Here is a 16,277-nt window from a genome sequence, read left to right as displayed (position 1 = left end):
AATACTAACGGTTTGATATTCTCACAAAATGAACCAAACCCGCAAAACTTTTCCCATTTCGACCGAGAACTAGGCGAGAATACTCCCAAAATCTTTTGAATTCTACTGATTCTTGCTTCTCCAAATTTGAAGAAGTCATCCTCAAATTCAAATCGGTCAAGTTTAGTCACTTTGTTTTTAGTTTTTTAGTTTATGTTCTTAGTTGTTTAATTTATGTTTTTAGATTTTTAGTTTGGAATCTAAGATGGATAGAAATCTGATGTAGTTATTATTGAGATGTTGAGTTAATATGAGTTTATGTTATTGTTTATCATGAACTCCTTCAAAAATTTCAATTTTTTCATGAATCTTGGTAAGTGCAAATGATGAATCTCAATCGAGATTCATGAATTTTTTCCAAGATTCGTTGAAAAAGTCTCAAGATCATATGAGTTTCTCATGCATTTTGTAAGGCATTCTCGAAACCAATTTTGCCTAAGATTGGGATCGAGATTACCGTACAGAATGCATGCAAAACCTTAATCCAGCGGCATCTCGGTGCAATATTGCCCAAGTTCTATTGCTTATTCATGTAATCTCGATCGAGAGTGCCCCGAGATTAACGCACAAAATACTTATTTTGTTCAACTTTTTGTGTTTTGCATGCCTCTTGTAACCAAAATCAATTCAAAGGACTTCTTCCTTGCAACTGGTTGTGGGGAAATCAACTCAACCGCACCAAAAAACTTGACTTGGTTGGTTAACTTCACACTTAGGAAATAATGTTGTTGCATATGTTGGTATTTAATTCTACATGATGAGTCGTTGATCAAGGTCATCGCATGCTAGATTCTCACTATGTACGTCTTCATCATGTAATTACTAAGTGCTCGTTAAGTAAAGTTTTCTCATTGTTTGCCCAAGTGTAAGCAAAACAATAGGTTTTCTAGGTAATCTAAGGTCGAGCATAGAGAATTGATATCAAAATCTTAGTTCTAGGGTCTACTCTTCAATTGGGTGGTATAAAAGAATACCTATACAGTATAAGTAAATGTAAGTTAAACCATATCTACTTATCTACACTAGAGAATCTGTAAAGATGGAGGCGAAATGGATCTGTGAACTAACTTGTATGTAAGAAAGGGGTGAAGAATGTCTATGCATTACAAAGCGATTAAGCAATATAAAAGTCTAGATGCGATATAAGTTACTTAACTAGCTAATGATTAAGGCAAGCACAGTCTCAGTGTCTTTAAACGCCACACTTGCTCACCTCTTGGGATCTAAATGACTAAGCTTAGTCAAGCAAGGTATATCTAGAAGAATTTATTTACAAAACTTATAGAGCTTCTCTTTTAAGGGTGATCACAAAACACTCATACTTATTCTTCTTTTGGAACACAAATGATGAAAGTTATCTCGCCAAGGTGGAGTTTGTCTCCAAACTTCTCCTCGCGTGCATTAGCCATATCCTTGTTACTTGCCCTCTTGGGTAGTTGACGATAAACATTGGCCAGACGATGAATATAGCTCAGCTAACACGATAAGATTATAAGCTAAGCTTCTTATCAGAAATCTATCATAGATCTTAAACTACAAATAACACATTAATAAATTAATAGTAAAGACATGGTGGATTGAAAATGTATAAATATGCAATGTTAAGAATATAGGCCTTAGGCCACTGTACAATATGAGCAAATACATTACAGTGAAATATAAAAATGGAAAGAATAAAGATGAATAATACAAATTAGGGGGACATGGAACGAGATGGATCTTCTTCACTCCGAGCTCAAGCTTTCACTCAATGACTAACCGGAGAAGAGGAAGGAAGACTTTACAAACAGTAGAAAGGTGTTTCTTTCCACCTCTCTCTATGGTTTGGCCCATTCAGGTGTATGACCAGTTCATTCATCTGGCTTCTCTCAAAGTCGACCTCCCTTTCTTGGTGAGAATGGAGTCCCTTTTATACGTAAATTCAGGTGAGAAACTTCTATTCTCCTGAACATGTCAGCGCTGAAAGCTGCCTGTGTCAAGTCACATCAACTTCATCTACCACTTTTGTCTTCTAGTAAACCTCTTCTCGCATGCTGATAAGGTCTTCTTGCATAGTCTTCATGCGAGTTCCTCAACAATTCGCTAACTTCTTCTTTTGTTCAAATCTTGTGCTAAGACACTAAAAACATAGTGAAATAGGCATGGATGCTTATGTAAAATGTATTTTTGGATATTTATGAATTTACAACATAAGCTACGCATTTTGGAACATTTACTACGCATTTTGGTCTCATCATTCTATTTAAAATGGTTATAATAACTTGTATTTCTACCCCGCAGACCCTCGACATACCGACGCACGGGATATCCTCTATTTTTTTAAAAAAAAATACATTTCCATCGTCATCATCTTTCTGCTTTGGTAACCATCTATTTGATCATCTTCTTCAACTTCCTCCTCTTTTGCAGCTGCTGAGTGCAAACAAACATATGCAAAAGTTCAAACCATGAAGACACACTAAACAGTAAGTAAACAATAAGAAAAATAAAATCATATTTTACCTTCTAAACTCACCATGGTTGCCAAGAACATAAAGAGCAATTACAACACATTACAAACTGTTGAATATAACAAAAACAGAAATCAACAAGAAATATTCGGATACGTGAATAAAAGAAACCCAATGATAGAAAAGGAAATTAAGAAAAAACTCAAAGGGGTTTATATGTAAAATTTGGAACTTTGAATTACCTCCAACCAAGAAGTTGTGAAAGAGATGAAAACGGAGGGAGTGGCGACGGCGGACAGAGCGGACAATCTCTCTCTTTCTCGGTCTTTTCATCTTTTTCTTTCAACTTGAGTTCTGTGTTTTGTGAATACAAAACTCACATACGTAGGGTATCTTCCGAAGCACTTCGTGAATGTCAAATGATCTACTTATTTCCAACGTTGTAAAGTACAACGTCAGAAAAAGTATCCTCCATTCTCGATGTTTCACTAACGGCATCGGGAAAAGGTTGAAATTTTTTTAATTTTAAATGTTTCACGACGCCGTTATGCATGGCGTCAGAATTGTCAACCTTTTTCGATGAAGCTTCTATAACGTCGGAAGAAACTTTTTCTTTCGACGTCTTTTATCCAAACGTTCGTGCTGTACGTTGAAAAATACTCATTTTTTTGTAGTGTCCATTGATCGTGTATGTTGCAGTAGCTACAACTTCTGCCCCAAAGTCACAAGGCAAGTTGGTTTTTGATAACATGCATCTTACTCTTTCTAATATTGTTCTGTTCATCTTTCAGCCACTCCTTTATGCGGAAGAGTATAAGGAGTTATTATGTGTCTACTAATTCCATTTTCAGTACAAAACTGATTAAATGAGCCACCAAGGAACTAAAACTCGTTATTTGTTATGAGTTGTTTCACCCTTTTTTCTATCTAATTTTCTATTTTTATTTTTCAATCTTTGAATCTTTCAATTGTTTGATCCTTTGATTTAAGTATATAAGTCCATACTTTCCTTGAATAATCATTAATTAAGGACAAGAGGAGTTCTAGAGGGCCTCGATAAGTAAGCATGCACATATTCCAAGATGTTCTTGGTGGTATGTTCTCCTTTTGTGAATTTCAACCTTCTGACTTTAACACGGTGTTCACAAAAGTTGAGTCTCTTTGTACCTCTAGTTTTGATTACTCTTTGCTTTAGAAGTTCATTAAAGTCATTTCACAGATATGAGACAGTCTTTTATGCCATAACTCTAGCCCTTCATCTTCTCTACATCGAGCTAACAAAGCATGGTCTAGAGGATGAACAATCTTCACAATGTACGAGCCATTACAATTTGGTGTTTTAATTACTATTCTTGATTTTCTTAGAACTCTAAGACAACCTTCGTTCACAGTAACTATACAACAAACATCATCAAGCATTCCCACAAAAATTAAGTTTCTTCTGATCTCTGAAACATGTCTTACACTCTTCAGCAAAATATTTCTTTTTTGTCTTGTAATTTTATCATCACAATTCCTATTCCCATAACTTTACATCCATGATTATTTTCCATGAACACAGAGCTTCCATCTCATTCTTTATAAGATATGAACCACTTCTTGTTAGAAGTCATATGAAAGGTACAATCTGAGTCAATTACCCAGTTTTCCTGATCCTCGATTGTCTTATTCATGGTCTTCCCATCAGTTGTAGCTAGGGTTTCTGAATAAGCAAATGTATTATCTCCAGTAGAGAAATTTGCCCGAGAAATTTGCCTTTCCATGTTCCCTTGATCTAAAGATCTTTTTATAAAGTTAGTTTCTTTTAATGTGGTCTTCTTTTATGGCAGTGATAACATTTAAATGCTGGTTTTTGTTCGTGAAACCTCTACCCCTTGATAAATTTATTCTTCTTGAAGTGACTGCTTTTTCCTTTTGAAAACAAGGTCTAACTGATGTCTTGTTTTCTGATTTTAATTCTAGTTCTTTACACTTCATGACAATAATTACCGAGTTTGTAGATAAACTATCTCTTCCTTACTTCATAGCAATTTTTACATCTTTATAAATATCTGGCAGATAATTTAGAAGGATAGTAGCTTCACTTTCTTTCCCTAACTTCTACTTTTTTTAATGATCTCGGAAGTCAAATCTTTTAAATTCATATAGATTCTCATCCATTGTTTTTGCAGCAATCATCTTGAATGAGAATAGTTTTTCTTTTAGATAAACCTTGTTAGAAACATCATTCCTTACATATAAGGCTCGTAATCATTTCCACACATCTTCAGCTATAGTTTCATCTATCACTTGCCTCAATATATTGTCTACTATATTTAATAACAGAGTTCTATAGGCTACACTTTAGATCTTACATAATATTTTATGGCTACACAATGTTTTAATGTTGTGTACAAATCTCTACCACATACGATAAATTTTAGGTTAAAATATTGTATGAGTCCTTGTACTTCGAAGTTTGACCCATTTAGGTCTTTGAACTTTTAATAATCCAGTTTCAGTCCGGGTACTTTTCACAAAGCTAAAAAAATGGTCATTGCTATTAAATTAAACTTAAAATTCAGCTGAGGTGGAAAAAAATAAATTAAAAATAAAATATTTCAAATAATTACAAAATAACTTTTTTTAATCTTCCAGTTCATTTCTCTTTCCTCTAATTTGATCTCCCTGTCATTCAATTAGAATGTTTTCTCTTTCCCCTTTGACTTCAGCATAAGAGCATAATTTCATTAGTCGTTAGAATTTGAAAAGTGAGATCAAAGTCATGTGTGCTTCCAACTAGAGACCATTCCTAGAAACTTCCCCTCCCCCATGCTATCGCTCTCACTCCTTTCATCTTCTTCCCATTCCCACAGTGTTTGACGTCGCCCTCTCTTGTCCGGCTGCTCTAGAGACAGCCGGTCTCTCCTTCCAATCCCTCACCGTTGGGTTGGCAACTCTTAGGATGTGTTATGATTTCAAAATTTTCAATTGTAAAGTAGAGCGAGGGCTCCTACTTTTTCCATGACTCCACTACATTTATCAACGAAGAAGTATAGACATTTAAAAAGTAGAAGAGAATTAAAGCAACAAGGAGAAAAAATGCAGAGCCATATAAGCCATGTTGCTATAATTAGTCTGTACAGTCATTTAATATCTTCACTGACTTTAATCAGGAAGCATCCCATCTGACAATCATCTATATAAAATGTGATGATCTAGCAATTTACCCTCTTTCACCTTGGAATCCTCCACTCCATCCAGTATTTGGTTGGCCTAAATTTATATACCTTCTTTAAATGGTCCAGAATCATGCAATAGTTTTATCACAGCCTTAACCTGCAAACACAAGCAGTAATTTGTATCAATAAACCAGAGTCATGTAGTGGTGTAGATATTGGTACGTGAAGAACCTGAATCTAATACAGTTTTTCTAGTTAATGGTGTGTTGCTTGCTTCTACCATTAGATACAAACAAAGAGTAGGGAGAATGACAAGAAGCTATTGTCGAGATAAATTGTAGAGGGTTGAGGAAAAAAATCGATACAAACAATGGATTGAAGGTCAAATAAATCAATTTAAGTAGGATAAATAAATGAAAATTTCCATAAAGAAATCCATTTGAAGAAACAGAAGAACTAGTAAAGGTTTATGCCTTACTTTTGGTCCCTTTTATTATCGTTTTTTAACAAGAAATGAAATTTTTCATTAATTTAATGAAAAGAGAATAACGCTCAAAGATATAAAACAATGGGAGTGAAGATAAAAATGATAGAAGGACACAAAACTCATCTGAAAGAAAAGACAGGATAAAAGCACCTCTTTAGATTAATATCTATAAAATTAGAAATTAAACAAAAAAAAAAAAAAAAACAGTAGAATACTTGGATAAAGACATCATGACCAGAATTTCGAACTTTCACATATTCTCTCTTGTAGTTTATGCACAGAATATCATTCAAATTCTCACTGTTTCCTTATGTAAATTATATAATAGAAACCTGTTCTGTTTATTGACCTCATATAATCATTCAAATTCTCGTGTAAATTATTTAATAGGAACCTAACATAGATATATGTTTCATTTATTTACTTGATAGGTGTCCGTCTGTATGAACAAGTGTTTGGCTATTCGGAAAAAAAAAATTGGAACTATAGGTTAGAAAATGATTGGAAAACTGATAGTGAAATCAAAATAAATATTTATGCAAAATATGGAGATTAAAAAATATATATTTGAAAATTGAGGGACATGAAAAAGTTTAGGAAAAATATGTGCAAGAATTTTAGGAATCTAAATAAAATTTAAATCACTAAAGTTCTGTATGTAATCATTTAGTTTCTGAAGATTAAGCATACAAGCACCATTTTCGCCTTTAAATCGCATGTTTTATTATTCATTTCCAATTAATGTTTTCAAAAACCAAGCCAAGTTTTGAAACTAAAAGATCTTTTATGTGTTTTTAGATTTGGGTAAGGATTTAACTCTTTTACTTAAGAAAGATGTACAACATTCAAGACATTGGGTGGAATTATGCTTAATTTTTAAAACCAGATGATTACTCAACGGTGTCTAAGAAAATTATATTCTTAAATTGCTTTTCATTTTCATGTAACGATCCATAAGCTAGATTTTTCCAAATTATGCAACTTCCTGTTCATTATTAAACCATCAATGATAGGAAGAAGGTGAAGTGAGCCTCAACTAGGATAGGGACAAGTCGAGTTCGTATCTCTCAACCCCATGTTGTACAAAGAAAATAATAATAATAAATCATTGGAATAAAGAATTCCACCATTATGCCTTAATCAGTCAGAAAGTATATAAAGTTACCTGATTTGCTTCACGCACTAGGAAATCGTCTATTGCCCTCCTGAAACCTTCATCCGTAAGATAATGACAGCTGTAAGTAGTTACAGGCATGTAACCTCGTTGAATCTTATGCTCGCCCTGAGCTCCTGCTTCTACTGTGTCGAGACCAAGCTCAATAGCTGCTTCTATTGCCTGTGAGCAATAACCAAAGGTTAGAGCTTCGAGAGGCCATTTCACCATTGATAAACTCTAATGACTTTTGGACCTTTTATTTAGGATAATAAGTAGAAGGCATATGAGTAACACCATTATAAATTAAACTCCTTTTGGCACCTAAGTTCCTCAGCACAAGAAACAAGACCGGCGGTTCACGGTAAGTAGCTTCCTGTTATTAGCATAAATCAATAAGGGTCATGGGTATAATACATGACTTAGACGGGATGGATTCAATCCATGGTGGTCACCTAACTAGACTTTAATATCCTACGGAATTTTTTGATACTCAAATGTTGTTGGATCAGTTAGGTTGTCCCGTGAGATTAGTCGAGGTATGCACCCACACAATCATGGTTATACATTTAAAAAAAAAAATAGCTTTTAGGGTCGAGGAGTGCCCATCATCAATCTCAGAGACATTATCAAGTATAAATCAACTTTTATGGTGGGTATGTAATGATTCCTCAATTCTCTTCTGTGGCAACTTTTGAATGGAATCCTCTTTCTATGATCCCTCAACCCCTCTTTCCATTAGGAAAGTGTGGGATGAAGAAGGGGGAAACTTGAGAAGAAATTTATGAGGACAGAGACCACAATTTTTTGAGGCAATATTTTGTTTCTGCCATCTGTGATACAATTTCCTCAGTGTTTTCAACTTCCCTAATATAAGTCATACCATAACTCTGAGTTTCTCCTGGTGGTGTTCAATGGTCATCCTTCCAAAAGTACATCAAATGCAAAGTTATCCTGGTTTAATCAGGAAGAGGAGTTTCGTGGGTAAATTGAGTGGAAATAAAGATCATAGGGTTTTTGAATGGTAGGACTTGGAGGTTTGGGATACTATCACTTTGAAAGCTTCTAGGAGTACTATTCATAAAAAAAATTGGAAATGTTCTTGTATGGATGATACCAACCAGGAAGTTAAAGTTATGGTTCCCTTGTATGCATTACTTCGATGGAATGTTTTGTTCTGCAACTTAAAAATGTGCTATTATATACAGTGCAAGGCTACGAGTATCAAGGTCCAATAAGCTAATAGACAGCAAGATCCTAGAGAAGAGAAACCCATGCTTTGGTTACTGCTCACATTTATTGTGATATATTTTATAATTATAAAATCTTGACAGCAAACAAAAAGAAAAAAGAGAGAAGGAATAAATAGATTTGATTAATTCACGCTCAACTTGAAAATGCGTATTATATTGTTGCAGTGAAATAACGATACACATGCACCTGATAATAACAAGCTTCAAAATGTAAGCCTGGATAGTATACTCTAGGGTGACAACCCCACAGCCGCCCATATAAAGTATCTCCACCAATGAGATTGAGCGCTCCAGCAACAAATTCAGTGCCTTCCTCTGCAGTAACTAATAACACCTGATCTCCCATCTTAGAGGCCATATTATGAAAGAAATCCCTAGTGAGATAAGGGGTGCCCCACCTATGAAGAAGCCATTACTGAATATAATTAAATATATTCTCATGCACCTACCAATTCATAATACTCGTCAACAAATGCAACAATAGAAGATTTTCTTAATCTCAATTGGCAGACATAAAAGAGGTTGATAGTAAGAACCAAACTTGTTATCAGTCGTGTTCCTGTAGAATGTATAGAAGGCATCCCAATGCTTATCCTGCCAAAACATTACAATAAATGATGCCCACGCCCCTAATTCTCTTCCAGTAAGATAAGTATTGAGTACCAACACAACAATTCGTTAGCTAGAATTTACAAGAGACGTTCATTATCATTCATTAGCAAACTCATTTAGACACAGGAGTCCAAGGATAACTCTCAAAAAAAAATATTTATTTCATCCTATACAATCAGAAATGATAAATAGATCCAGTTTTTACCTTTATTTCATAACCCCGGAGACGTTTCATAGTCAAATTTTGAGTCATGATCTGCCACAGAAAATCCACAAAGATAAATTCCAAAGTCATAGCCACTGTAAGCTTGGGAAATTACTACACTATTCAAATTCAACAGTAATAAACAGAAGACAATCAACGACAAAACTAATGCGAAAATCATAGCCATAAAAGTCCATTGAGAATACCCTGTGTATATGACCCCATTGAGAATAACCTGTGTATATGACTTTAGCATATTGAATCTCTCTATTAAGTATTAAGTATAACAGTTCGTCAGTACACGGTATCACAGCTATTTAAGGGTTGTTTAGCATCTCCCTGTTCCAAATAGTCATTTGACAAGACAGCATGTTTAAGCATGCAGATTTAACTAGTAAAATGATATTTCTAATCTAATTCCGATCACCATAGAATCTCCAAATCCATCAACTTCTGCTGAATTAGTGAACCAGAAATTTTGGTATCCCAAACAATGGAAAAATAATTAGAAATACTGACCTTTTTGCGCTCTTGACGAATATTTTTCCTCTTACTTTGCTTCATATCCATTAAAAACTCATTAAAACTGCAGAAGATATATTGGAGAAGAAATTATAAACGACCAGAAAATATTCACAGCATCATTTCTAAGGGAAAATGTAAACAAGAAAGAGGTTAATGATTGACCATTGCACATCAAATGTCACAAAAAAGTTGGCAACTTTCACCTTCAAATGGAGAAACAATTGATGATGCCTTGGTATTTAATTCAAATGAGATTTAATGAAAACAATTAAGTATAAAGAAAAAAAAATAACTAATTAAGTCAAAGAAAGATCCATAAGGATACGCTTAAAGTTCAATCCACAACCTTTACAAAAGCAAACATGATTGCAAACCTATCATTCAATAGTCTACAATTAAACAGAAAAGCCATGACGAAATACGAAATAATGCCATAACAGGGCTCCCTGATTTCCGAAATCCCAATAAAAACAATGACCACCATTATGCACAAACCTATCAGCTAGTTATTTTATCCCTAATTGCATTCCTGAGAGTTGAGAAGCAAAGATCTCAAAGCATTGAATTAAATTTTGCAAGTTTGGTGTTTTCCTCAGTTCATTTGCTCAAGGAAATGTTTTCTTTCTAATCATTAAAATCAAATCAAATAAATTAAGAACTAATTAGAAAAAATGAAAAGAAACAACCACCCAGTGTAAAATCACAAACTAACGCATAACTGAAGACTAAATAATCTAAATCTTATCCCGTCTGTCCCTCCACCCACATCCCCAACTCCCTTTTTTCTTTTCTTAATGAGAAACACAACATTCATTCAATAATAGAATACACAAACATACGAAAGACCAATCCCACCAAAAAAAGAAATCCCGCTATAAGTAGGGACTCCAACTATACAAAATCAAGTCACTCCAAGCTAACTACCCAAATGCCCCAAATACTACTTTTATAGCCTCCATTAGTACTCACATTTACCAATTGTATGGATTTGGTTAGTGGGTGCAAAGGGAATCCTAAAAAGCCACTCAGATGGGGTAAAGTCATGAAAGGATCTCTATTGAAAAACCTATGGTTTCAAAAGGGGCTTATGGTTTCAAAAGGGGCTTGGTTTCTCGACTAGTCTTAATAAAGGCTTAAGGCAGGTAATGATAATAAAGGGGCCAATGAAGGAGGATAGACGGAAGTGTGCCCTCCATGAGTCTCTTTATAATAGGTTGGTGAGGATGGAGTTGATTTGATGCCCCCTCCAAAGAAGTCCACTACGAGGGACAGGAAGAAAACCCATGCTTTTTTGTCATTTCCAGCTGGCATCATGATGTGTGATCTTCCTCTATGGTTGTTTACTTTTGTTGCAACTACATAATCCTTGTTTGTTGGAAAGCTTTTCAACCCAAAGTAAGTAGTTGCACTCCCCTGCTCCTTGAAGAGTTGGGTGCAACTTGCAAGGGCCTGCCACAAGAGTTTCAAATATAGAGGAAAGACATTGTTAGGGAGGTCCAACAGATACAGAGAAGATGGCATAGACATCTTTTCAGGTTCAGAAATGCAACCTCTGTTTCCTTTATGCGTGTAACCAATTGGAATGTAGAAGGTTTCATTGTCTATGCTATAGAAAATTTGGTGCTGAAGGTGGGCACGATGGTTGGGGTGATAGGAAGGGGGGAAGGGATCAGAGCAGCCAGATAAAGCTAGGGCCAAGGGGTTGGAGGAGGGAGAGGAGGGAGGAGAGAGAAAGAGAGGGCATCATGAATAGGGTATTTGAAAGCAAATAAGCTTAAAAGCATACTAATGGTGTCATTAATGTGAATCAACTGTTTTATGAACCCCACTGAAAGAGAAATTGAACTATAACAAAACAAATTTTTAACATCAAATGTGTAATCATATGATTGAAGATAAATAAACAAATGACATACTCTTTGTAATTACGATTCTTCCAATGGTACTGCATTCCGATCCTTTGCAGAAACCCTCCTTCACTTAGCTTTTGCCATTCGTTTTCAGATGAGAAGGTAATATGCAGTGAAGAAAGCTGAGACTGTTTGAAGTAATTAACTCGAAATAAGATGCTTTTACTGAATGATATGAAACATGTGACTTATCAATAGGTTTCTTGAATAAAACTGTAGAGTGCAAAACTAATATGTAAATTCAGGACACCGGAGTTGTTTTTTTCCCTTTTTTGTGGCTAACAGTCTAAGCCAAAAGGAGAGAATAAAAAATAACTGCATCCTTGCTTTATTGCCAAAACCAAAACTTCCATCAACTAAATAGTAAAAAGATTCAAATGCAAACCCACACCAGTAGGGTCACACTAAAGTCAATGGTAAAAATTACACTTCCACTTTTTTTGCAATGTCCCTTCTCCCATGGAAAAAAGATCAGCACCTCACCAACAAACTCCCGTGACTGAATATTATTTACATCAAACATGTGCAAAATATAGTAAGAATTGCTCCGAAATTCTCTAACAGTCGTTCACATTCTTCTGACAAATAAGATGCCATCTTCAAAGGCTAAATAGTAAACAATATAACGTGAGAGAAAGAGATTGATAGCATATTATCATAAGAAAGATTGCAAATTATTTGCCAAACAGACAGAAGGGCATAATGACGCTAAAGGCTTCAAGCATATGACTAGTTGTACCTTGGTTGCCATATCCTTTAAAGCAGAAATTATAATGTCAAAGATTTCATCTCTGAATAATGTGTTACGGATTAAAATCCTTGGACCAGTCACTGGTGTAAAAGGCACACAACATTGTAGTTTTGGGTAATATCTTGCACCAAAACTGTAGTATGCATCAGCCCAGGAATGATCAAAAACAAATTCGCCATAGGAATGACTGCAGATTGAAAATTAGGTTAAAAATTAAAAAGGCAGTCGTGGATGAAACTCAGCAGACCTCCTCAATAGCCAGCATAAAAAATGAAGTATAAAATAGAAAATCTATCGAGAAAAGATAAATAGATTGAGAGGCAATTCTAACCTTTTAAGATAAAGTGGAACAACACATAAAATATTTTCTGATTCATCCTTAGCCACAATGTGGCGAGGCATCCATCCAGTTTCCTGAAATCCGATTGAAAGTAAGACAATGGTGCTGCTTTCTGTGACAAGGTAAAGTTACTTTGTTTAAAGACACTTCCTGGACTCATTGAACATAAATAGCTATTTCATAAACTAGTGGCTAGTGTTAAATTGTATGGAGTTATTTTGTCTCTTTCTAATTGTGTTTTGTTTATTGAATAATGTGCTCAGAAAGCAACCTGCTTATGAAATTTTCAAGGTCAGAATCACAGATAATTGTTACATTTATAAACAAAACGATTTTAACCCTATATCTGATTCTGAAGAGGCCGTAATTCCTCACCTTCACAGCACAACCTGTCTCCTCCAGGCTTGAAAGAAATCCATGGGTTAGAAATGGATTGTACTTTTTAGGGCCAGTAGTATCCAGGGCACAAGCATCCCAGTCACTGGCTGAAACCTCTGAGATAGAGGAAACAACTGAAAGAGACAGCTTTGTAGGTTTTGAATGAGAAAATGAGCCTCCCTGAATAAGGAACAACTAAGTGAAAACAACCAAGTAACTAAATAATCTATAATAAACTACAAGTAAACTTCGAAATCAAGAAAAAGGAATATACCTCTGGGCCTGCCCCTGTCAAAGTAAAATCTCCCAATGAATAATCAATTTCATTGGGTACTGTTGACTTTTTAGTTCCCCAAAAGAGCGCATTAATTCTAGTTGCTTGAGCTGAAGGGCTAACCAAGCCTCTGGACTTCAATTTTTCCTACAATTATAAAGTAGTTTAGGTTTTTCTATGTATATACCACAAAAACCCATTCAAAAAATATGAAAGTAAAGTATCATATTCCTTTTTGCTATTTGAAGTTAAAGCACTACAGCTAGGTACACACAAACAAGATGAATAAAATCACAGGACATTCCACCAGTAGTATTCTGAAGAACATGAGGAAGATACATAAAAGCACAGCAACTGTATAATTTTCACCAGAAGCATGAGAAAACTAATAAAGCAACACAAGGAAACATTAGGGACAACAGATCCTGCTCTCAAAATTGTTTTGTTACCTTTTTCAGCCATACATTGAGCAAGGCATTCTTATATCGTACCAAACCAGGTTAACAAGCACCATATCAGGGATGGAAGCAATGTAATGATGAAGTCTAAGAAGAAAAAATGTGGAATAACTATAGTTAAATTTTATCCTTACACAAATTCAAGATGAAATTTACAAAATTGACCAAAAAAATGTTTCCATTAAAAAAAACTAATAATAAAAAAATTCAGGATGAAACTTAATTTCCCTAGTCATGAGGTAAGGATTAAACAATTGATGTTGATATCCATATCAAGATTTCAATTTTACAAATCGATAATGTAAACTTCAAAAAAATCTTAAAAAATATTTTATTAATAGTTAAATTTTTTATTCTTTCCAAATAAGTTATAGATCTTATTAATACATTTATATTCAGAATGGTAACCAATATTTTTTTTTTCTTTTTTTTTTTTCTTTGAAAAGAAATAGTTACCTCTCAGTGTAACGCTCAAAATACAAAAGAAACTAAAAATAAAAGTTCAAATAAAGATAAGGACTAGTTATACTGAAAATATGAATGCATTCCAATTCAAACAAATATCTTGTATAGAATAACTAGAGAAAGCCATAGAAGGAGAACACCAGGAGGAGGCGAGAAGCGGAGCTGAATGCAAACGAATAGGCCAAGAAAGGGATTTTTCACCAAAAACCCCGTTAATTTCTTTCAAACCAAATTCATAATGGTAACTAATCGATGATAGTTTTCGGGGGTTCATGAATATTTCCAAGACCACCAATGAGAGTAGCATTGATAATAGGTCTAAAAATTTTCCTCCACAACAAATACTCCCTCATTAGATTTAGCAATAACTTTGGAGCCTATCAATGAGAGAAGCATCATATTGAGAATGTAAGTAAAGAACTAACTAGACCGTGATAGAAGTTTGTCGAGTACAATGGCATATCAAAGGTTTCCAAACTGAAGAACTACCCCCGCAACAAGAAACCTATGTACGTATCCATGCTAAGGGTTTCCTGTTTTGTAACCTAAATCCATGACCAGAAATGGGTTCCAGGAATTGAGGAACTCTGATGATTAAAGCTTGACTAGTGAACCACAAAGCAGATAAGGGGAAGAGGCAGAAGAAAAGTAAAAGAACTCACAGATGGGAAGTAACCCAGAAAGGAGGAAGAGGTGCAGTAGCTGACTGCAACTGCCATGGCCGGGAATTTGATTGCTACGGCTACGGGTGAATATTCCTCCACACTCCACACTCCACACTTGGAACTTAGGAAGTAATGCCCAAGAAAATGAATAAGTATCATGAATTCGCCTGACGTGGCTACCTTCAAGCCAGTTTTTTCTTCTCTCCCTTTTTTGTCTTCTCTCTCTCTCTTTTATTTTTCTTTCTTCATCAAAATCAATTTTCTCGTAAATATGATTTTAATGAAAATATTATAATAGTTGCATTTACGTCTAATTCGTTTGTGTTTGGGTGCATACTATATAGTCTCCGTTTTGCAACTTAAATTTATTAAATCTTTTTAATTATTATATTTATTTAACAAATTTAGCCTCAATACTTATTTTTTTTACTTTTTTTCGTGCATTATATACACATTAATAAAGGGATGACTAATTATGGTACGACGAAGGATTACAATAGGGTGATTCGACATACGCAACAAGTGACAACATTTACTACATTTGAGACCTCCAACAAATGAAGTCAATGGAGGGATAATCTGGTCGAATAAATGTTTAGTGAATAGGAGTTATGTAATTAGTAGTACTCTTATGGTTGTTTACCTTTTGTAAATGACTAGGATATTTTTTCATTCGTGCACTAATGGTAGTTAATGATGAACTTTACCTGTGCTTTTCATTCGCTTTTTTTCTTTGTGAATGTATGTGTATATTACGATGATCATTCAATAACGGACAAATCACACTACAAAAAAGATGGAGATATCTTGACGCATAAAAACATTAAAAGATATATGAAAAAGCGTAGGAAAAGGATTTTTCGATGGATAAATTTGCGTCGAAATCAAAGTCGAAAAAAATAAGTCTAAGAAAGGATCTTTCGATGCACAAAATATAGCGTCGGGAGATCCTTTGACATCTCCCAACGCCTTATTTAAGCGTCGAAAGATGTCAAAAGATCTCTTGAAGCTAAATTTTGTGCATTGGAAAATCCTCTATTTCAAAAATGAAAAATTAGAAGAAAACAAATGGAAAATTAGCAAAATTAGAAGAAACCCAAAAGAGTAACACACATTTAATATTTTTTCTCAACCTCAAACCAAAATTTTAA

The 16,277-nt window shown here is 34.5% G+C and overlaps 1 protein-coding gene across 2 annotated transcripts; it reads right to left on the bottom strand.

Moving 5' to 3' along the window:
* Positions 1–5,506: 5,506 nt before the first annotated feature.
* Positions 5,507–15,298, bottom strand: LOC101210646 (hypothetical protein). 2 transcript variants are annotated; one of them, XM_004133685.3, is made up of 12 exons: positions 15,124–15,298; positions 13,539–13,685; positions 13,262–13,444; positions 12,878–12,960; positions 12,535–12,733; positions 11,802–11,923; positions 9,880–9,946; positions 9,361–9,411; positions 9,085–9,137; positions 8,731–8,941; positions 7,303–7,473; positions 5,507–5,807 (listed from the first exon to the last, which is right to left on the bottom strand). In XM_004133685.3, the coding sequence occupies exons 1-12, from the start codon at positions 15,283–15,285 to the stop codon at positions 5,751–5,753; spliced, it is 1,506 nt and encodes a 501-aa protein (XP_004133733.1). In that variant the 5' UTR covers positions 15,286–15,298; the 3' UTR covers positions 5,507–5,750. The 2 variants fall into 2 exon arrangements, with proteins under 2 accessions (XP_004133733.1, XP_031738793.1); XM_031882933.1 differs by having other exon boundaries at positions 13,262–13,459; positions 15,124–15,291.
* Between the last annotated feature and the right edge of the window lie 979 nt (positions 15,299–16,277).

The sequence above is a fragment of the Cucumis sativus genome, chromosome 3 (assembly GCF_000004075.3).
Source record: "Cucumis sativus cultivar 9930 chromosome 3, Cucumber_9930_V3, whole genome shotgun sequence".
Taxonomy (NCBI): domain Eukaryota; kingdom Viridiplantae; phylum Streptophyta; class Magnoliopsida; order Cucurbitales; family Cucurbitaceae; genus Cucumis; species Cucumis sativus.
This window is presented reverse-complemented; position numbering and strand designations above follow the sequence as displayed.